This window comes from Copidosoma floridanum, unplaced genomic scaffold, assembly GCF_036245765.1.
Source record: "Copidosoma floridanum isolate Cflo_tuat_1 unplaced genomic scaffold, Cflo_Japanese_pri ptg000004l, whole genome shotgun sequence".
NCBI lineage: Eukaryota > Metazoa > Arthropoda > Insecta > Hymenoptera > Encyrtidae > Copidosoma > Copidosoma floridanum.
This window is the reverse complement of record NW_028321881.1, coordinates 9,636,276-9,660,392: the sequence shown is the minus strand read 5'-3', so window position 1 is coordinate 9,660,392 and position 24,117 is coordinate 9,636,276. Positions and strand designations below refer to the sequence as shown.

At 31.9% G+C, this 24,117-nt stretch overlaps 1 protein-coding gene across 1 annotated transcript in view; it reads left to right on the top strand.

Moving 5' to 3' along the window:
• The window catches only part of shtd (anaphase promoting complex subunit 1), a 901,519-nt gene that overhangs the window by 278,673 nt on the left and 598,729 nt on the right, over nt 1–24,117 (top strand). The window contains exon 6 of the mRNA XM_089595858.1: nt 5,003–5,278. Within this exon, the coding sequence (XP_089451984.1) occupies nt 5,003–5,278 (276 nt within the window). The remainder of the gene's footprint in view (nt 1–5,002; nt 5,279–24,117) is intronic.

The following is a 24,117-nucleotide window of genomic DNA, read 5'->3' as shown; positions in this document are numbered from 1 at the left end:
AGTCCATGATACTTTTATTTTAACCTTTGTTTAAAAATTTTTTTGATAACTTAAATATATTAACTACAGCGTTTTCTGAGGTTAAATCTCAATCGAATTTTGACCACGATTTGGACAAGTTTCTGTGGACAAACAGCATGCTCAGGAGTACTACCTACCAGTGAGAATGGTTTGCCTGTACATGCGAACTCTGCAATCGAAACAGTGTGCCTCTTTTATAACGAAGCACCTCGTGGCAGATATTCTTTTGCCAGAAAGAATCGACTCTGACTTCATTGTTTTTCATATCAATGCATAACAGGAACGTGTTGTTGCATTATTATTTTGTAAATAGTATTTTAAAAGTGGGCAGTTATAATTAAATAAGTAACAAGGAAAGTAACAAGAAAAGGAACAAGGCTCAGAAATACCTGATGATATACAGTATGAAAGTGACAACTCCGACATCGAAGACGAAAGGGAACCAGATGAATGCGTTGTGACATGGGGAAAACCTCGATTTGAATAGTTTATATATACTATGTACTTTTTTATTTATTTTGTATTACTGCAATGAAATAAATATTTTTTTACTTCACGTACAATTATTTATATGATATTTTGCCCAGCGTACTCACTTCCTACTTCAGATTCGTAAAATGCTTGCCGTTAGTATGTACAGTAGAGGCATTATTTAAATAATTGAAAATAAATAAACACGATATTCATACTCGTCTCGTCGAGCTACCACAAATCCATTACAAAAGAATTTTTGTGAGTAATGTAGAAGCCGAGATATTGCCGGTTTTGCAGGCGCGCACGATTTGAAGCGCTCGAATGCAGTTCAGTAGTGGCAGCTGGTCTCTCCCCCCACTCCGCCGCCACAGACGATCTGGCGCGCTCAGCTTTCGCACGGTCAACTTTGACGATTGTTTGTTTATACTATTACATGGAATGGATGCCTGGGGTATTTTTTTATTGAAAGTAAAAGTATTGAACAGCAACGTCTATAAACCTGTACGCCGTGCGACGTATATTACGCCGTCAGGAATTTTTATAAAAAAAAATATATCTCGGCTCCTGTGCCTTTGTATAGTCTTTGTATAGGCTCTAGTTCTTTGTATAGGCTCTTCGGTGCTGTAAGAGTCACATCTCTCTCAAATATGGCGTCGTGACGGGAGGCGCAGAACGGCACGAAAATGAGACCTCAGAACGCCACACCTTGTATTTTTATATCATGGTATACGGTGCCAGGATTTTGAACATGGCATGTGCGGCTGTATATCGAAATTGCCACGCGAGCATCATCTAGTGTGTGGTGTAGGATTGAAGGCTCCCTGTGCACAAAGAGAAAGAGAGTATGTAACAAATGACTTAACACTTTTTCTTCTTTAGATTAGGAGGGAGCACGATGGTCTACGCTTGAATACTATAATAATAAATTACATATTTTTGTTTGTTGTGCCTATTTTTCTGCCTATGCATTTGTACGTTCTTGGGAGCCTTTAAGAAACTGTTTTTCTGCAATTCAATTTTCAAATCTTGTATTTAATTAAATTTTAAAATTATTGAATTTCTGCTGAACGTTAGTTTCTGAATTGTAAAGATTATTATTTTACAGCAAACATACGACTTGTGTTTCAAATTTGTTTTTATCGATAAATTAGTGTTTGCTTCATAAGAATTATATTAATGTTTTAATTGGTTATTAATGACATCTCATTATTTTTAAAAAAAAATTTTCTCGGCTGATAAGTTTTTGTAAGTAAAGTTTTTTTCACTTCTTTCGTTTTTTTTGTTTCTCATCCATGTCAAAGAATTCATGTGCTGGTTTTTATTTGTGATTCAAATCTTTAAATATTTGTTTTATTGTTCAGTTACTATATTATTGTATTATTGTTACTTAGGAAATGATCGTTTTAATAAGCAGATCTCGAATTAAATATGTCTGCTATTAAAGTAGGACGAAGCAAACGACTCGTTTTGATAAGTAGATTCAAGGTAGGAGTTAAAATATCGCTTTAGTTGGTTGATCTGATGTAAAGGTGTGTACTTATACGTGTAATGTAAGAGATTACTCATTCTTATTTTTGTACTATTATGTTATACACAACGTTATCCCGTTCGTTTTCTTCCATTTTTATCACAGTTAACTTTTGTGGTTCATTTGCTCGTTAATTTGTTGATGTATTATTATATCTATTTTTTAATTATAACAAAATACCGTATACACAATGCTTTGCACAAAGGCATAGCATGTACACGTCTACACACACTTCACTAAATGAGGAGTTTCACGTCTTTCATTAACATACTTTTTTACATTGGGTTTATTGTTTAAAAAAAAAAAATAATAGAACATAGAATAAACAAACAAATAATTAAAGACCAGAACCACGCTCTGCAACTATTTTCGTTTAATGATTATTACTATTATTTAACTTTGCCTTCAATGTAAAACTGAAGGTTGCGGATTTCAGTCCCACACTTCTTTATAGGCTGTGGGACCAGCAGACAGTCTAATCCTTCGGTTATTTACTGGTAAAGAAAGATAAAGAGAGAAAGAAAGAGAGATAAAGAGAGAGAGAATGATTGTATTAAGGTATTAAGGAATGTTAAATTTATTCACCTTATTTTTCGTTTCTTATTTTATTGTTGAGATTTTTTTTTTTTTATCTTTCCTTGCAATATTATAACTAATATCCTTGTACTTTTTGTATATTTTTATTTTATTACTAATTTGTCAGATGCAATCTTGCTACAATTTTTCAGAATTTAACCTCTATTTTTTGTACCTTTCTCTAGCCTTTATAATGTTTTTATCAGTATTATGAAGAAAATATAAGGCTACGTATAATAAAGTTGTTCAAGTAGCACACTTGATGAGCTACTCAAAATGAATTGTACAAGTCACACACTTGTTAAAATTAATCAACTAGTCCATATTTGATAAGTGGTGGAAAGCTATTGACTAAAATGCTGTGCGAAGAAATGCACCTTTGCCGAAGTTTTAATGAAAACTTCTTTGTCTTATATACTATGGGACCGGTACTTGCTGACTACATGTGTTAAGGCTAAGCAGCTTGCTTCTGTTATCTTTTGACATTTCTGAGAGCCATGAAGTCCACAGTCAGCGATGTGAAGGAACGGCTTTTGTTACGAATGACTCTGTTAAGAGCCTTAAAATTTCACTATTGAGAAGGAGAAAAATAACTATGCAAGTCGTCACGTAATAAAAGATTTTTTGATCAAATCTTTTTTAAATCCCTATGTTTCCTCAAAAAATTTATCATATGTAGTATAATGTAAACTTATTACGTGCAACATAGTTGTTCCTCATACATATGGCTTAAATTCGAAAGTTTGGAGCAAAAAGAAAAAACTAGGAAAAATACAGGGCAGAAAGGTCTTTGTTTTTTCAAATCAAAATACACTGTTGTAAGACATAAAACTTACAATATTATGTGCTACATTTTAATGTATTACGTTAAGTTGCTTTCCGTTTCCTTTCTTTATAACTCTTATGATTTATATTACTTTCACGATGCAGTGTTATTATTAAATAGCATGTAAATAAGTATTAGTTAGGTTCGTCTGAGACTGAGGTTCCTAAAGTATTGACCTAATACGTCTGATTAAAGCTTTTTCTTATCATGTAAATTCAGTTTTTTTCCTTCGCTTTCTGAATTTTTATTTATAGTTTGTAAGTCATAGATTTAACCACGTTGAAGTTGAGTTTAATAACGTATTACATTCATAGGTAAAGGTGTAATCGGATTACTTGTTAATTTGTAAAAGATGAACAGTATAAATTACATGTGCTCAAAAATAAAACAAAAATTTGTAAGAAATTTTAATTTCTCACTTATCGGTTACGTATATATTTTAGAAAATAATTAAGAGCTCAAGTAAATCATGGTAAAATGGATAATAATTAGGTGTAAGAAATATGTGGCTTGCAAACTGCACTTTGTATTAATCAAGTGTTTACTACTGTAGATAAAAATAATTTCAAACCGTACCTAACAGACAGGACTGTAGCTACGTGGCACTTGGCTAATCCATAATTCTGAGTTGCAAAATACTATTTTCTGAAATTGCCTGCCATATTGAGTTTGGTATATTTATTGAAGTGAATCCTCTCATAAGTTAATTATTAGTGGCTTAAATGATTCTTCATGAAAGCTTAACATTCTTTTCTATGTTGGCTTTCATTTGGATATCCGCTATTTCTCGTTTTTTAGATCTGATGTTTGATTTATTTTTAACAACTTTAAAATAATGTTATAATTAATATTGATGTCAGTGTAACAAAATTTTTAAAATTATTTTTTATCCAGATTTAGTGTTCCATGGGATAAGCTGTTTTTTAATTCACGCAGGTAACCATCATAGTGCACAACCTTACGAGTGATTTGTTTTTCTTATAAATATTGGTTAAATTATTTGTGAAAAAGTAAATTCGTTTCACTGATTGTTTCATGAAAGGTTTTTCTCCAAAAAAAATTGTTCCTTTTTTTAAAATCGATTTTTTTCTCAAAATTTAAGTTTTATTTAATGTCTTAACAAATGTACAAAAGAGTTTTCTTTTGACTTTAGTTAAAATATAGCCAAGTTTCCGTCCCTTCTACGTACCAGCATCGAAGTAGCAGCACATTTCTCCAGAACTGGCTAACCTTTTTTTTTTTTTTTTCTTTTTCTTTCTTTTGTCTTTGTTAGCGATGCTAGTGCAAACAAATGCAGTGCCGTGACTTTTAAAATAAATATGTGCCAACTTTAAGCCCACGTAAAAATTTTTTGTACATTTGAAAGTTTCAGCACTGATTATCTTGCATTAAAATTATGCTCATAATTCATGTAGTTGTACATAAATTAAATTTTTATTTTTATTTTTAAATTATATGTAAGTCAAGCTTATTTATTGTGTTGATAAAAATACTTATCTAAAAGTTTTAAGATTATCATCATTAATATACTATACTATATATATATTAATATACGTATGATTATTACTTTATTTCAGGGAGTATTATGTCAGTTTGTGGGCCAAATGTCAGTATAATTTTTACAAGTGATGAACCATCTCTTGCTGTTACCTTTGACGTTAAAACTGGAGCACATTCGATCTTTAAAATTAGAAGATGCTCAGATAATGAGTGTCAAGTGACAAATCATTGCAATTTCTCTAACACGACATCGGCATCTCGAAACTCTTATTTTTCTACATCCATCCAAAATACTTCTCATAATCTCATGAGCGCTAGATATTCTACCGATAAAATCAATTACAACAACTTAGGTAAGTAGTATATTGAGTGGTGAAAAGCCGTCCTACCATTAGTAAGTTTCTTTAGTAGACAAATCGATGTAGATTTTATACTTATCTACTTCAAATTTAAATGCTTAAAAGTTTACAATGAAAAAATATATCTTCGTAGTCCTTACTAAGCTTGGAATATGTTGTTTTATTTTCGTAACAATATTAAAACTGGCTTAAGATAAATGTACAAACAGCTATAAAATTATAAGTGTACTGTGTAGCACGACAAATTCAGTTATCTTAAAAATTGTTATTTTTAATTTTTAAATTAACAATTTTACTATCATTGAAAAAGTGCCTAGATTGTCCATCATGTTCTCGTGGAAATTCTTACAAAAAAGATTTTTACTATAATAAGTAGTATAATGGAAATCGTCACGAAATTCCCTGTAACTCCGGAATAAACGACAAATCTGTATAGACCAAATTTACCAAAATATTTTCAATTTTTTTCTTTGAAAAAATCTAGTAGTTTAAGAAAAACCTAGTGTGATTTTAATGATGAAAAAAAAGAAAGTGTTCTTATTTTTAATGGCTACCGCAAACTTACCAATTTTAAAGGGTCATAGGCATCCTTTATGTAGAGGGCCCTGTTAACATTAAAAAATTTTGTACTTGATTTTTCCAGAAAAATTCTCATAACTTTTTTCTCTTCTACTCCCGTGTGTCTGTGACACGTGAATTTGAAAAAAATTATTAAATTATGAATATTTATTCAATATGCGCCTCTATGATGCTTATTGCTTATTACGACGTCAAATTTTAAAGCTACTTTCAATTGTGCTTTGAGCAGTAGATTACCATTAAAGTTATTTTATGAAGAACGTTGTGTTTATTTAATGATGGTTCACAGTCTTAACCATAATTCTCAATAATTCATATTTAATAGTTAACGTTTCTGCTTTAATAATACTATTTTTTAATATTTTTAAGTAAATAGTGATGTGGCATTAGTATCACTAGTTTTCACTAAATTTCGTGACACCAGATTTTTATTGTTGCTCGATTTTTTGAGTATTCTGATTCTTCTTCACTGTAGCTGCTAGTGCTTAATGCATGCTCATTTGATTAATGTAATTTGGGTTTTCTCTTAACTACCTTCTCGTCCAATTTGTTTAGGTCTAATATTTCTATTTTATCTTTTCTATTCTTTCTTATTATGTTTCTTTGTCTTCTAGTGTCCATCCCAGCGCAGAAATTTGGTGTTTTTTTGCCCTTCTTTTAGTACTGGTTGCGAGAAAGGGCACCCAGTGCCTTGTTTTTCTGTCCCGGTGTCTAAACGACATCAAATTCATATTCCTGTAGTTATGCCTTTAAACTTGTGAATCTTAAGTCTGGTTTTTTTGATGTGTGAAAATGTTTGAGCAGTTCGTGGTCTGTCACGACTGTAAATTTGCGACCAATCAAATAAGGTCTGCATTGCTTTTTGGTGGACACTATCGCCAACATTTCTTTATCGTCTGTTGGATATTGTAGTTTTCTGCCTTTCAAACATTTGGACGCGTATTTACAAGGGTGATCTGTATCTCTCTTTCCTTGACTTTAAATTGCTTCGATGGCAGATGCATCGGTTGTTACTATAAATTGTTTACTCATGTCTGGGGCTGTAAGCACTGGCTTGCTACATAAAGGATGTTTTAGTTATACAAGTACCTATTCCTCTTTTTCTCCCCATTTAAAATCAATAGTTTTCCTTGTCAGTTTTAAAAGTGGTTGGGCTATTTTTGCATAATTTCTTATAAACTGTCTATAGTATCCCAAGAGCCCGAAAAATTGTTTTATTTTTTTGGCATTAGTTCGTATTAAGAATTCTTTTACAGCCTCATTTGTCTGTGGGTTAGTCTTTATTTTTCAGTTCCTAACAATACGTCCCAGTACTTTTGCCTCCCGCTTGAGAAATGTGCATTTTTTTGGCTTTATCGTTAAATTTTCATCCGCTAGCCCTGGCAACAGTCTTCTAAACCGAATGCCATGCTGTTCCAGGTTTTCTCCAAACACCATAGTATCATTTTTATATGAGCGATTCCACGTTTAATGTACACTTAAGAATCCCCAGTTTTAAAAAAAGTAAAATTTAAGGCACACCTACGGGATACGATTTTTTTTCTTTCTTACACATCCAAAAACTTGAAAAAATTTTTGAACATGGGATAAGTAGAAAGAGACTAACTTTTTTTCAGCTTTTTCTTAAATTCTACTCGTTTCAACAACTGGGGAATCCAAGTGCACATTAAACGTGGAATTGCTCATATATTTCAATTTCGTGGCCCTGCAGCCCTGCGAGTACTAGTATAATCACTTGTATGAGGGCATTTGAAGAATCGTATCATTACATTGTCATTCTTTTATGTAGGTACTGCCCTTTTGGGCCTGAGAAAGTGGTCTTGTGTGCGTCATCCTCAAGTATTTCTACCTGGAAAAATCCTCTCTTTAAGTTAATTACCGTTATGTGTCGCGCAGCCGTCAAATTTTCTGGAATTTTATGTTGAAATAGTAACGGGCAGCATGGGCCCATCCCCACTTTATTGAATAGCCTATAATCTGTGACCACTCTCCATCGTTTGTTCTCCATCTAGTATTGCATTTTTGGGCATGATTCATGTGTTAGAGCGATATGGCAGTTTGGATGGCTCGATTATACCTTCGTTTAATAATTTGTCCAGTTCTGTCTCTATTTGCTCCCTTAATTTTACAGAGTTTCTGGCCCTTTTTTCAGTTATGGGTCTGTCTTTTGTTGTTTGTATCCTGTGTTTTAATAAATTAGTTGCCATTAGCGGTTCGCTCTGCAAGCAAAATACGAGCGGGTTAAATTCTATTAGTTCTCGTACATGCCTTATTCCTTCTTGGTTGCAGATCGATGAGTCGACAAGTTTCATTATTTTTTCAATCCGTGCTCGCATGTCTGCTTTTTGGCTAGTATGTTGTGCCTTCTTATCTCTATAATTTTTTTGCCCCCCCTCCTTTGCTTAACGTTCATTTTCTTGAGCATGTACTAATTTGGTATGGTTTTTCCCTGCTTTTTTTTTTTTTTTAATTCTCGCTCAATTCTAAATTGAAAAGTCCTATCATCACTTTTTTCAAGCCTGTAGTGGTCCTCTTTGATGCCAAATGGTTCTGCCCTTCGCGCAGTTTCGCATTCTATAAACTCTAATTCTAATATTGGTACACTTATTTTTTTGTTCGTTATATTTATCATTTTTGCATACACTTTGCCGTATATATGGGCATTTTGGAATGCAATGAACTTTGTGCACATAATACTGTTTTTTATACTTTTAAACACCAAAACACTGCACTCGATTTGCTTACAATACGTAGTCTGAATTCAAAACGGACTATGGTATGTATTCTTGATACATCGTCCTTGGTGTTTTTGAATCAGTAGCTACTGTTTGAAGTTTAGTTATTGAGGAGTATTTGTGGACATAACTTTTAAAAAAATAAGTGCATAAAAATTACATTTTACGATGCAGTTTGTGATTTCATATGGAGAATTTTTCAATGTGATTATATATAAGGCTGTGTGTTTCGGAAGTGTTAGTTTCAGTTCATTGTGACCGAATTATGCTAGTGGAAAATATATTTTACAAAGTAATGTTAGATAGGAAGTGGAAAATGATCTACAACTCGCTTACTAAAGTAGTTTTACTTAAAAATATCGTTGAGTTATGAAATTAAAACAAGGATATAAGTACTTGAAAGAATATTAACGCTGATTGTGTAAGAAAATTTTTTTAATTTGAATCAAAAGCATCTGTACGAGAGGAAGAAAATGATCATGAACTAAGTAAGTACAATTTTTAATTGCATACAGTTTTCTTTTATCATATTTGTATAAGTAAAAAGTGAGTACGTCCGTAACCGTAAATCGATTAACGCTATTGTATATTCTATTATAGCTTGTAAATTAAAGTCGCTTTGTATAATGTATAAACCTTACAATAACTAGAATTACCAATCGAGCTGCTTTTGTTCTTCACAAATAACTGGTTTACCGTAAATTTGTTACACTGAATTGTACATTACTATTTTAAAATGAATACTGACAAATTTTTTGTCAATACAATTCAACATTATCCTTACGTATATTCATGGATCCAGAAAAGGGTTTTCTAATTTTTGAAGAGCACTTATTAGTTAAATTTTTATCATCCTTTAATTCTCATGTTTTATTTCGAATTATATTATGTCATATTATCGACGCCCCGGGCGAAGACTATTCCCTGCTTCGAAGCCTGGACGAAGACTATGCCCTTTTCTGGAGTCTGGACGAAAACTATGCCCTTTTGTCTGTTCCAGACGAAAACTATGCCCTTTTAGGATCCCGGGCGAAGACTATGCACTTTTCTCAAACCCGGACGAAAACTATGCCCTTTTTTTGGTCCCGGACGAAAACTATGCCCTTTTTTCGAGTCCGGATGAAAACTATACCCGTTTTTTATAGTCCGTGTGAAGACTATTACATTTTTTCCGAGTCTAGACGAAGATATTGACTTTTTCTGGAGCCGGGATGAAGTACAATTCATTTAAGCTCACCGTAAATTTGTTTTTGTAATTAGATATAAAGTAAAATATACTTACATAGTGGTTGTTGTTTACATTTACATAAATAATTGTAAATAATAATACAAACTCACGAATCGTTTCATAAGCATGGTAATTTGCAATTAATAAATATGAAAGACTCTTTCATGTTTTATTTTTAAATTCAATTTCTTTTCTACATTTTTGTTGATTATAATGAGTAACTAATATAATTATTGTAACTTGCAGTTAAAAAATTAATAAAATTTGTACAATTCGTGATATAAAAAAATATAATATTCGTAAGAAAATTGAGAAAAAAGTAAACTTTTTTTTATTAATTAATGTTTGCAAGACATGAATATTTAGATTACAAAGTATTTTTTAACACAAGAATAAATTAGCAAGTTTAAATTAATTACAGTTATTTTTATGTACAATTCACGGAATTGTTTAAAAAAAGCTCAAAAACTCCTTTTTTCAAACACTTACCAAAACTCCAAATACTGAATCCGTTAGACCTGCTAAGAATAATGATTACGTGTTGTTTTTTTACAAAGACGTCTGTAGATTCACGTGCATGTGAATCTCGATGTGAAAATCAAACTTATAACAAACGTTTTGACACAAGTATCGCGAAATCTTAAAATGTTTAATCGTTTTCAAAAGCTTCGTATTCGTGAGCTTCTTCCAGCGTACTAGTCGCTGTTACCCACCCACCAAAAGCATAAATCAGCAAATCTGGAGGGTTTTTTTTGTTTAGGAAAAGTAAAACACAAGAGGGGTTAGTAATTAACATTGGGGCATATTTTAAATTAGTTTCCGTCTGAACTCAAAAAAAAGGGTATAGTCTTCGTCTGGGACCAAAAAAAGGGCATAGTTTTCGTCTGGGGCCAAAAAAAGGGCATAGTTTTCGTCCGGGTTTGAGAAAAGTGCATAGTCTTCGCCTGGGCTCGAAAAAAAGGGTATAGTCTTCGTCCGGGACCAAAAAAAGGGCATAGTTTTCGTCCGGGACCAAAAAAAGGGCATAGTTTTCGTCCGGGTTTGAGAAAAGTGCATAGTCTTCGCCCGGGCTTGAAAAAAAGGGTATAGTCTTCGTCCGGGACCGAAAAAAGGGCATAGTTTTCGTCCGGACTAGAAAAAAGGGCATAGTCTTCGCCCGGGACGTCGAAAGGGCATAGTTTTCGTCCAGGGCCAATTATGGAATAGTCTTCGCCCGGGGCGTCGATATGTGACTGGCTATAAGAGCGTACCACGAAACTTTTAAATAATTAAAAAATTAAACGAAATTATTATTCATATTAATTGACTGGTAAAATTTTCATCCACCTGTGGAACGGCAAGATAAAAAGCTTATTTTATTCATGAGAAAGTTATCTACAGTTTTTTTTAAACTTAATTACTCGTATTACTACCGAGCATCAGAGGACATCGTATTACTTTCATTCTGCTGCATTGCTTTTCCGATTAACACCATTTTCACACAATTATAAACTTAAACATTATGGTATATGTTATGATTTTCATAGAACGTAAACGTTGACATCTAAATGTGCTATTTGATTTGACGTTTCGTACTATTTAGTATCGAAAAATCTAGGACGTGAGGATAATTTCAATAATATACTTTACTGTCAAGCTTATTTGAGAATTACGAAAAATAATTGAAAAAGATCAAAGTCTTAAGTCTTTTTGTTTGTGATAAATAATCAATGCAGCTTACTTTAAAAAATAAATAAATTCGAGTTTGCTGTTGTTTATTCAATTTCTACTCTGTGCATGTGTTTTTGTGTCATGGCGTTTTTGACTATCCTTATCTAAATATTTTGCCCCATGTATTTTCGGTCCACCGAGGGCTCTTGCTGTTAGTTTTTCGTTGTATTAAGTTGCGAAAGTTAGATATAATTGTTGTCCATTATCGCGCACTGCATCTAGTGAGTAGTACTTTAGACAGCTTAGAAGATCAAAGGTCATTAACAACCAGGTGTACTCATCCGGATTTATTATGACTGGCACCTTAGATACTTCTTTCTACTGTAAGAGTCATCGTCTTTAGGAGCATCCTCTTCTTTGGTTGTGTTTTTGTTTTCCATATTTTAAATTTTTCACATCTTTAGGCTGCTGGGTTATTCAATATACTATTTTTTGGCATATGTCTTTTGCCTACTCAGTAGTTTTATAGGTTACATGAACGAGAATAACACTTTTTCGTGTCTGTCGTTTAGTTAAGAAATAAATATAGTTAGGATTAAAAGATTTTTTTAGCTGCTTATTTCAGTCCTGGTACGATTCACTCCCACAAATTGTAGTATTAAAGCAGCTTCTTTTTCATTATGATTTGTAGGAGCTCCCACTGTTGTGGTTAGTTTTCTACTCTTATTTTGCACATCAAATATCAATTGGTGCTTGTTTTTTGTACTGATGATTGATAAGCCCTTTGATGTTTGGTGTTGCATTCAGAGTTGCTGCAGCAATTGCTGCATTATTTAGTTGCTGTTCAGCCTCACACCCGGTGTATGGTGCGATGCATGGCTGCTCTTTCCAAGATAGCATAGGATTAAAATCATTTAGGAATTTACTCCATTTAATGTTTATCGATCGGTCCTTTAATTATTATAGTTAACCAATGTCCATTCTGTGATACAATATAAATCTTGATTAATTTCTTATTTATTAGGGATGCGGTTGTTGTTGATGCTGCTTGATTTCTCAACTTATCCGGTTAATAAGGTAGTAAATTAAATAGCTCCTGTAGTGTTGGTGCTGCCTTTTTACTGTTAACTTCAATTTCTACCTCCGGCGGTGAACCTAACGCCACCTCATAACTCGAATAACCCATAGAACAGGGTTCCTGATTTATCGACTGTACTCTTCAGAAATTCTTGAGTGTTTCTTTTAGGATAAGTCGACTATAATTTTCGTGCAATTGTATGCTAAGTCAGGGTCCATCAGCCATTGCTTCGACAATTTTATGATTATGTTTGTCCGTTATGAACGTACCTCTGTAAGTGTAATTAATAACAATTTAATGTACTTGATGAGGTAAGTTTACATGTAAGTGTTTAGTATGTCAAATCATGCCGTTAAAGTTTATTTTGTACGTGTATATTGGTCAATAAAGGTCGTGCTTGGGTTAATTCATAGGAATACATATTTTTTTTTTTTTTACATAAATTTATTCTAATAATTGTACCAATTATAAATTTACTAATTGTTTTTATAAAGCCTTAGTTATTCTTAAAACTAAGTGACGCATTCTCTTAACGTAGGATGTAGTTTGTTGACTATTAGGGTTCTATAATTAGGTTTGTTTTGTTCTACTGATAATTTTCTCTCTCGAGTCAATAACTTTAGCGAAGGTTGGCCTTGTTTCTAAATTTTGTGTTCATTCCATCTTTGATGTTATTTTGATGTTAATTTAGAGAGTAAGTTATTTTCTTGTTTATTTTTGTTTCGCCCTTTTTTAATTAGTTTGGCGAATCTCATGCGAGATTTGGGTTCATCGTTCTGCAATGCTAGATTATTACTTTCATAATCCATGTATCTTATTTATCTTTGGAATAATCTTTCTCGCCGATTTCTAATGGCATAATAATATTCTAGGGTTCTCAATTGAGACAAATCTCTTTAGTTTTTTGTTTCTTCTGTATCCCATGATAGAAGACATAAGTTCTTTTGGATTTATGTTTTGGTATATTAATGTGGCTTTTTGGCGATGTTGGTAAAAAAATTTTTTTGCTTGACGAATAGTGGATTTTATTTTAGAAGTAGAGAGTTTTCGGATTTCTTCTTATATATTTAGTGTTTCATCAGGTTTATTAGTAAATAAATCACCATTGTAAACATCTGTTTTAATTCGATGTGTATAACTTTGTGAATATGGAAGTAAGGGCATTTTCTTCATGGTTCTTTTATTCTCTAATTGTTCGATTACTTAATGTTAAGGATGACCTATGTTAACTTTAGTCTTGATTGTTATTTTATCATCAGGGTTCATAGTGAAGCCTAGAAGGACAATAGTATCAAATTACTATTGATTTATGGGTCCATTTCTAACTTTTGGGATTCAGCGTGAGAGTATCAAACTCTGTGTCCTCATAACAGGTATAGTTTTGGATGATTTAAGTATTTTTTATTTTTTTTTAATTTCGACATAAAGTTCAGTTCGTTCGTGTTTTTTTGGTTTTTCTTTTACAGTTTCTCGGGGTTCTGTGCTCAGTGGATTAACGGTACGTTTTATAAATTTTTCCGAGACACCACATTTCATAGTCTTCTTAAATCATCTTCTTACTTTGCTGATGAGTGTGACTACTATAATTTTAATTATAATAGCTTTAAGGACATTGCGTATTCAAATAAAAAAAAAAAATTGTTTTTCTTCCAACTTTTAGGTTTATATTTCTGTATTTGATTTGTTATATTTTGTTCTTTTAATTTTTTATTTGTCCATGCTTGTTCTATAAATTCGGTTTTTGAATCGATTTTATATCATTTTGGAAGGCATTAGTGTCCTTTAAGGGCTTATGTCTTACAGTTAAGTTGAAGTTCACTTACACTTTATAGGTATATTGTATTTAAGTAATGATCTTATCTTTATAGTTAAGGTTAATTTGTGTTTTTTTTACACCCATTATTTATTCGTAAAAGACTTATACCTTTTACTTTTTCTTGTTGATCTATTTTATTAGGACAGATAATGCTTAATTGTTCTTTAGTATGTGTCCAGAATAACCATCAGTTATTAGCTGGTAAGTAAATCCATTGTCTTTCTATTTTCTGTGTAAACATTATTTCATAGTGTTTAAATACTATGTTCAATCAAGGTTGAAATAGCATGAGAATTTCAGATTCCGTAACAAAATAGGTTTGTTTTAATGGTTCCATAGCGGAGTGTATACAACCATATACCGCTTTGTTATATTTATTAGATGCATTATTGTTAAATCATAAATACGAATTATCTGCTGCTCTTCTAAGTAGGCAGATTTATAATGTACTAATTAAAGTATCGTGACAGGATGTAATTTATGAAGATTCTAAAGGGTTTGATCTACGACTGGAAAATGTAATATCACCGTAGCTTTATTATTTTGATGCACATTATTTAATTTGCTTCGAGTGCTAACTTAGCCAGCATACAGATTCTCTGTTATTGCTACGAATTCTAAGTTCCCTGCTAGCTTCTTTACAGCCTATACTATGATTTCATATATTTTTGGAGAAAATAACTTCATATGCAGTAAGCTTCTTCGTAAATTGTGTAGGATGTCAACGCAACACATTATTTCTCATTGGTACACAAATTGTTAATGTTGGTGTTCATAATGTTAATGTCGATTTTTGTAACCAAGCCAAAGCATCCTTTAATAATACTTTTAATGATTCTGGAAGGTGTAAATCTTTTCGTTTTTATGCTTTGAGCTGGAATGACGTTGGTTCCTACTATATTTGCTCTGTTTAATGCTGTTGCGTTAAGATGTTTTATTGCATGATTTTTAAATTTGAAAGATCCATTTTTGAATGTTTAATATAATTAGGATGATCGAATTGTATAACACAATATTAGAATGTATCATTTAATCCTTGAGTAAGTGTGTGTTTCAATATGAATTTATTAATGTTAAGACAGTTTTCTTATACCGATTTGTTCGTAGTATGTACCAGGGTTCTCTAAGTGGTTCTATGCTATAATTCCCATAATTGGTGCAGTTCAAATCTGCGCAATCTTCAGTCACTATTGTTATTTAAATGTTCAATACAATTCACAGCTGTTTTTTCTCTGGATTACATGTATAATATTATTTTTACAGGGATACTATTGGGGAACTAGTTTAAATTCATCTGTGGGTTTTCGTATGATTTCACTAACATCTTTTTTAAGTTATACATTCTTTCTTCCAAAATTGTTTCATCTTTTAGGGGCTTATTATAAAGTAGCGCTCGAATTGATGTGTATATCCTTCCTTTTTTACCCACATGTTATCCCCTGGTTTAATATTTAAAGGCTTAATTTTTCATAGTAATTTGTTTTTGCTTGCAATTTAATTTTTATTTGTTGGTGTCCTATCGCAATTACCATTTTTTAAAGTTGCTTTTAAAGATTTTGTCAATATATTGTGTAAGTTCCTAACTTTTTTCCTTATGTATCCTAGCAGGGACTCTCGCTACTCTTCCACATAGTAGTTTATAGAGCATAAAGTTTGTTGCTGTATGTACACTTGTGTTATATGTAAAAGCTGCATATGAAGCCAAAATATTCCAGTCATCATGTGTTCCTCAGTAAGTTCGTATAAGCCGACTAAAGCAGTATGGCTTCTTTTTAAGAATCCATTCGTCTAGGGATGATGTGATGATGTCGTAAAATAGTTCTTTTTTAGGGATTTCATCAGTTGTTATAATACGTTATACATAATGGTTGCATGTCTATCTCATAGAATTTCTGTAGACACACCGTGAACGTAGATTAAATTTTGTACGAGTGCATTAGCAAGCGTGCCTCACATCATATCTGAGACAGGGACTTATGTGATGTACTTAGGCAAATTACTCTGTATGGTGAACAAATAGCAATTTTTATTTAGTGTCATTCTTAATTACCAACGGTATCAATGGAAACCTCATTAAAAACGTTAATAGGTGTGCCTGTAAGTACCAAGGGTTCCCTTGTTTTAATCATTTCAATTTTTTTTGCTTCAAATTTACTGCATTTACGAACATAATTAAGTCTCCATATTTTATTTCAACCCAATAATATTGTTCTCTTAGATTTCGATAGATTTGTTTTATTTCCTTATTTCTTCCAACAGAGTTGTCAGGTAGCGTTCCATTACGCTCGCGGATTTTCGGAAAATCAACCTTACCGTATCAGACAGTCATTTGTATAGGAGTATTGTAGAATGTTAATAATAAGGTTTGGTTATAAGTCTCGGTTCCAAGTTATCTGTGAGCTCTCCTCTTCTTGAAATACAAAACGTTGTTGAGTTCAGTTTTATCAGTATCTTAAGGGAGCTCTAGTGGTTACAAAATTAACAATGAGAAATCGATGAAAATTGATTTACAAATTAATAAAATCATGAAAATGGCACAGTCAAAATTTGAAGAACGAGGGTCCCTAGAAGCCAAGTAATTAATATTTATTTTTAGCTTATTTTTATGCAGAGGCTTATGGGCTGTTATCTTTTTAAGCGTTTCTATTACATTTACCTTGCTTATTAACAACGAACTTTTGATAAAAATGTTACCAATGATAAAAAAGTATGTAATAATCGTATTTAATTTTATTAAAAATTTTGAGAGTCCTTGTGAGAGAAGAAATTAATAAATAAGCAAGATAAAAACTACAAAATGTTATGTTTTCACAGGAGAGCAAGAAAGACAAACGACATGTGAAACGTAAGCTAGCATTGCATGGACTATAGCGAGGGATAGAACCTCCTTAAGAGATTTAAAATCTTTTAACAGATTGTTTGTAGTTATTAGATCAGTGGATGTTTTACTAGTGATTATTTACCATATATTGTGTCCTCTATTAGATATCACTAGTATCTATCCTACTTTCGTGTTTTTTAATTTTAAATAATAAAATCGAGTCTACCTGTCATTCTTAACAGTCTTTCAAAAGACGTGACGTGACTGTCTCTTTTTACTGATAAAATGTACTTTTTTATATCTTTTACATGTAAGACAATGTCTGGTAGTGATCACGTTGTTTGTTAGCTTTGTTCTACTCTGAAATTTATTAGTATTGATGCTGCTATCGCTAGGACTAAAGTATACGTGTCCATGTTGTTTTGTATCGATTCATTCGTTAAAATGGGTATAAGTCAGATAGTACCATATTGTTAGGTGGATTACTTAAATCAATTATTTTTCTTTTATAATGGTTTATTGAGGTTGTGTCGTCTTCATCTAAGTTCTCTAAGGGTTTTTCTGTCATTTGATCTCAGTTGGATACTTTGAATTGCTTATGGGTAATCGTCTGTGTCATTGTACTTGAGCTTAAAGGATTTTTATTTTGTATACGTAGATTAATTTACATTTTTCTGTTCTTTCTATATTTTTGTAACATATCGCCACTGTTGAATATAAGTTTAAAGTCTGTAGTATGCCTTGACATTTTGGCAATTTGTATCATCTAGTATAAAATGATTTAAGTTTTTAAAGTCTTATGCATCCATTCCATTGAGTACATCATGAATTTCAGGGTCTAGAATATCTTTATCAGATAATCTGGTTATAAAAAGAGAGTCCTAATTTATTCGTACAAGTTTAATATTTTCTAGTCTTACTTAATATTTCTTGTAGACGGTAAGTAAGTCATTCTATGAGGTTCTGTACTCTTTAATAGGTAACTTGAGTCTTTTGTGAATAGTTCTTATTTTTTCTAAATCTTAGTCTGTTTTAGTTATCTCTTGTCGAAATTCGCTTCTTCGTGGGTCACACCCTTATTTTTCTTAACTCAATACTGCTTTGATAGCGTCAGATGCATCTGCTAGTAATCTCAATTATTTACTAAGTTTAGAAAACAAAAATATAGGCATTCAACATAGATGGTCTTATAGTATTTGAAAACTCTTTTCTTGTACTTCTGTCCATCAAAATTCTTTCATTTTTTAAAAATAAATCTGACAGTGTTCTTGGATTTTTCAAAACATCTTAAAAAAGACATGCAGCTGTGTTACTGATGTGTTTGCGGTGTTATAAACGCAGTTTTAAATTTATCTTGTGTTGTCATCAGTATTTGTCGAAATACGCTTGCTAAGTCGAACACTAAAAAGTATACAGACACACCTAACTAATATATGCTATCCGATGAGTTTACTAACGGGTGTGCATCACCAGTGCATCATAAAATTTTTCTAAAATTTTGTAATTGTCTAACCTTTCATTGGCATCAAATAAAGCAGCTAAAATTGAGTTTTCTTGAGCTTGTCTTTAATGTTCTCAAGTGGCTCAGTTCTTTTCCATTTCTAATGACATCATTTTCTCAGATGTTTATAAAAATCAAATATAATTAATTCCATCGTCATCCATCACGATAGCATCGTGCTAGTATTACAATGTGTCCCGTCGGTCCTTGCAAAACTTTCAACCGAGCAATCCTTAAGCTGTATTAGGAAAATCATTAGGGACAATATGAAAAACTGTAGGTTTTCTTTGTATTATTATAATCACTGTAGCCTTTGTTAAAATGCTTTAAGCTGTTTTTTCTGTCAAATGAATTATATTATTTAACTTAACTGGAAGTTTCGATCGAATTGGTTTATTTCTACTAAGTTCGTCGTGGCTCTACTATCAACCGTAAAAGTTATATACTGATTTAAACTTTCAAGGACGCGTAATTCTATACTTGTGTGCTTATCATCTACCCCAAGTCTTGGAGATGTGCCGATGTATACGCTTTCAATTTTATATCAATATTTATCATTTAAGCAGTTGTACTCGGCATTTGGTTTTAATTAAAAAGCTGGGGTCGCACCTCCGAACAAGTTGGGTGTAAGCCACCTGGGAGTTTTAATGACGTGGTAAATAATTATCTCTTGGCTGTTAATGATATTAAAAATTTCGTCTCTTGTAACTAGAACTAAAATTCTGTTCAGTACAATTATTTTGAATGGTATCTATTGTAATTATTTTTCTTGTCTTAAAAAGATTGGTTATTTCTAGAATTAAAATTTGAATTTTATTGTTTATAATAAGAATTTGAATTTTTACTGTTACAATTATTGAATTATGGAAATCACCGCGAAGTAGTCTTTGATACCGTATATCTAGGATTATACCCGCTATTATTTGGCATTCCAATCTCAACACTTGATTGAAAGTATCTTCTAGGGTATCAGGATCTTTTGCATCTATCTGCTGTCTTATTATAAGTACTTATCCTTTTATAAATATGTCTAGCACCATGTCTCTTATCGGTGTCATCATATGCACGTTCTACGCATTTCCCTCATCTTCCATCAAAGCCTTTTCAACATCGCTCAGCAGTAGGTTTACATAAGCATAATGTTTGCCAGCTGATTGGCTTTGTCGTTGGCGTACTTTCTGCAGATGAGTTTAATAGTAAGCAATAATTTTTTCTGTTGCATATCTTTTCTTCAAATTTATTATAAATACCTCGAGGTTTTCGAAGTTCTGGCCGCTTACGCTTATATGTGCGGCACCTTGCAGATCTTTCAATACTGCTCTCTTATGTAAATCCTTTTTGTCATCTCTGACCCAGCATTATACATTTCTAATTTCTTGAATGTAATCCTTGAGTGTAATATTTCTTCCATCAAATATAGCAATAGATTTGATTGCATGTTGAAATGAGAAGATGGCGTTATCGGACATTCAAGCACTTCAACTACTGTCATTAAAACTACTATTTTTAAAGTAAAACTTCTTATGTTGGGCCGTAAACAGCCACGTGAGGAAAAACGCGTTACGAAAAAACGTTGCCAGCCACCGTGTGGCTCAAGCCCTTTCCTCTACCTCCTCTCTCACACACTCCCTTCTGCTCCGTCACTCTCTCTCTCGCGCATGTACCCCATGCGCTCCCTTCCCCTTACACTACTACTACACCTACACATATACACACATATTATAGGTATGTATGTTTCTACGCTGTGACTAAACCGATGCGCTTCCTTAAGCTAAGGTATTGGTATAGAGCAAAGAGAAAGAAAGAGAAAAACAACAGCTGTACATATACTAGAGGCAAATTAAACGTATTTATATTGTGTACATGTATGAGGCATTTCACAAAAAATGCGACATTATATAAAGCCTGTATTTTAAAACAACGGATCATATTATTTTGAGTCAGAACTTTTTTTAAACGGTGTAACCCAATGTTTCCTAAATGCATTTTTGAAATCGTGTCAAAAAAATTTTTTACATGGCCGTAAGGCATAAAAAACAAGTGAAAATGATAGTACGGTAATGCAAAGCATTTAAAAGATTTATTTTCCACAGCTTCTAGTATCTAAACGTTGATTTAAAAATTTTGTTTCGATTCAATATCAAAAAATTGAGAATGTTGAGCATCTTGTTTAATAGTTTACAAACAAAAAAAAATTTTGTTTTCAAGTACAGGATGTTTTATTTTTGAAGCTTACTTTTGTCACTTTTGAATTGCGCACCACAAATGATTAAATTGAGCCAAGTGTTTAATTTTGAGACACTTGAACATAACCGTTTTGTACTCTGGAGTGTATAAAAACTCTGTCAATTTGTAGTATCGTTGAAAATACAGAGCGTTTTTCCTGGTTAAATGAGTGGTCGTTTTCGTAATGCCCCTAATCTATGAGTGATTAAAAATCATCGATTAGATAACTATTGGGATTCCAAAAGGTCACGTGACTCTCGCGGTATATATAGTCACTTGGGGGAAAAATAACTTAGGCCTTATGGGAGCAATTATATTTTTATTTTTTTTACATGTTCAACGATTGTAATACGATAAAAGCCTTTCAATAACATATTTTTGAAGAGATTACAGTACCTTAGCTATTTCTCCGTAACTCAATTAGTCTTTTGCAGCTTTAAACTTTCCTTTGAAAGTGCGAAAACGCACATTTAACCTGTACAACGTTCTCCCGTTCCCGATTATATATAGGAAAACAAGCAGGATTTTGGTAAGGTTAAATGTGCGTTTTCGCACTTTCAAAGAAAAGTTTTAAGCTGCAAAAGATTTATTGAGTTGGAAAAAAATAGCTACGGTATTGTCATCTCTTTAAAAATATGTTATTGAAAGGCTTTTATCTTGTTACGATCGTTGAGCGTGTAAACAAAATAAAAATAGAATTGCACCCATAAGGCCTGTGTTATTTTTCCCACAAGTGACTATATCTGCTGCGAGAGTCACGTGATCTTTTAGAATTCCAATAGAGTACGAAAGGGTATAAATGCGTTAAATTATTGCAGTTTTTTGTAAAATGATCCATGTACGTGTGGCATGACTTGGTCCACACGGCAATTCCGGTGAGTCAGAGCCTTGCTTCAGTATTTTATACTGTTTGCATACATAATAGTATAATAGTACTTGATCTTTTTAAAGTCTTCGAAAAAACCTAGTAAAAATCGTTCTTCTTTTCTGTTTATCTTTTCATATGCTTGCATGTATGTAAAAAAACGTTCATAAAGTATTTAATATGTACAATACGACAATTAAACCTTTAAAAACGAAAAAATGCTGTAGGAAAGGAAAGCATAATTGGCTCAATGTAGTAATTTTAACGTGTATCCTAATAGGGAACTACATGATCGAGGTGCAAAAATACATAGGAGTTGGACTATGCACTAGCATAACCTCAATTCTTTGGTTTTTCAACGGTATCTTAAAAAGAACGCATAAAATAAAATTTTTCTCTCATATGCCGTGTTTGAAAAATTATTATGGACATTTACGAAACCATCCAAAAAATTTTGTCACTACATAACCTCTCAAAATTCGGAAATCAGTCATCTCAAAAAAGAAGCTTGATTGACCCAAAATAACCATTTTTACGGGTTTTCTAAGCGGAAACTACTTGATTGACGTGCACAAATGGAAAAGGGTTGGAATATGCACAAACATAAACTTAATTTTTCTGTTTTTCAACTGTATCTTAAAAAGAACAAGTCAAAAAAAATTTTTATTTAGTATAGCATGTTCAGAACATTAATACGGATGGTGATGAAATCTTCAAAGATTTTTGTTACAACATAACCTCTTAAAATTTGAAAAAACAGTCGTATTTCGAAAGAGAAGCCAGATAGGCCAAAAATAATTTTACGTACAAAAAATTATCATTAAGTGCAAAAATATATGTTACACAGATTCATACAAATAATTGTAATGATTTCAAAAATGAAGAGTTATATCTCAAAGGCAAATCTACATTCTAGATGTCCTAGCTATAAATTGATTTATTATCTATTCTTTATCATGTATAATAAGAATGATTGTCACGTGACTAAAACCTATATTACTATTATTAATTTTGAGTTACATAGAAATTAGTTGCAAGCACGGGTACATTTTAATATTCAATTATCAATAATTAAAAAAAACGAATTGACTGAAAAATTACTACTTTACAATGGACAAGAGCTATATGTCTACTGTCTTCTTTTATCTCAGTCAGATGGAGTGAATTATTTAACTTTCAAACTAGAAAAACTTTGAAAAATTTATCGGATACAACAATTTCAACAAGAATTGATTATTTATAAATGATATAATATCAAACGCACGAATACTAATCTTATTTGTTTGTGTAAAAGGAATTTTCATCCTGCGTAACTGGACAAAAGTACCCTCTTTTAGAGCAGTATAGTAAAAATTTTTATTTTGTTCTGCATCACATAACCAACAATTCGTACGTGTATTATTTTAAACATTATAGTAAACATGAAAGTACTTGAATTGCACGAATCAGATGCAACATAAGTAGTATGTATAAGTGTACGTACTTTATCTACACGCGTGCTCAAATACGTCATAATAATAAAATTCTTACTACTTCAATATTGGATTCTTATTGTTTTTTCTTACTTTTTAATTTTTTTTGTAGAAAAAGATTTCATGAAATATTTAATATGCATTATTCAAAATACAAGGAACGCAGAAATAGTTGAATACGTAAATATGTACATTTATTGTATATTATTTATATATTTCCATATATATAAATATACATTTTTACGCATATATTGTACATAATGCGCAATGATTTTGCAAAATATTTTTTAGGTATACGCCTTCCAACGGTACGACAAGTGTATTAATTCTATTTTTCAGATGTTTGAGGGAGAGAGCGCTAATAAGTGTGAGTATATGATGCCCTCTACTTATAACTTAAAATAGAGTATACGACGCATGTCTATCTCTATTGGCATTTTCTAGCAGTCTGACAGAACTAAAACTTATTTTCGTGAAGTATAGCTATTTGTATGTTTTTTTCTTTACCACAGCTGTGCATTCCTAAAATGATGCGTTCCAAACTAATACGATAGATAATATTGATACACCTTACTGTGTTGAATGTATGTGATTTCTAATGGTAATTTCCAGGCTTTTACTTTTTTAATTTTAAAAGTTCACTTTCCGTGGAGATGATTAAGTTGGCGAATTTATTGTTAAATTCTGCTTTAAAATTATGGTTTTTATCATCAACGGAATATCTAATTTGTCCAAATTACCGTCATTTCATGTTTTATTATTAATTAATATTATTTTTATTTTTGGACCAACAAGATTACGTAAAGAATCTGTTTGTGTAAGCATTTTTATTCAAGATAGATTGCTTTAAGTAGCAGATCTA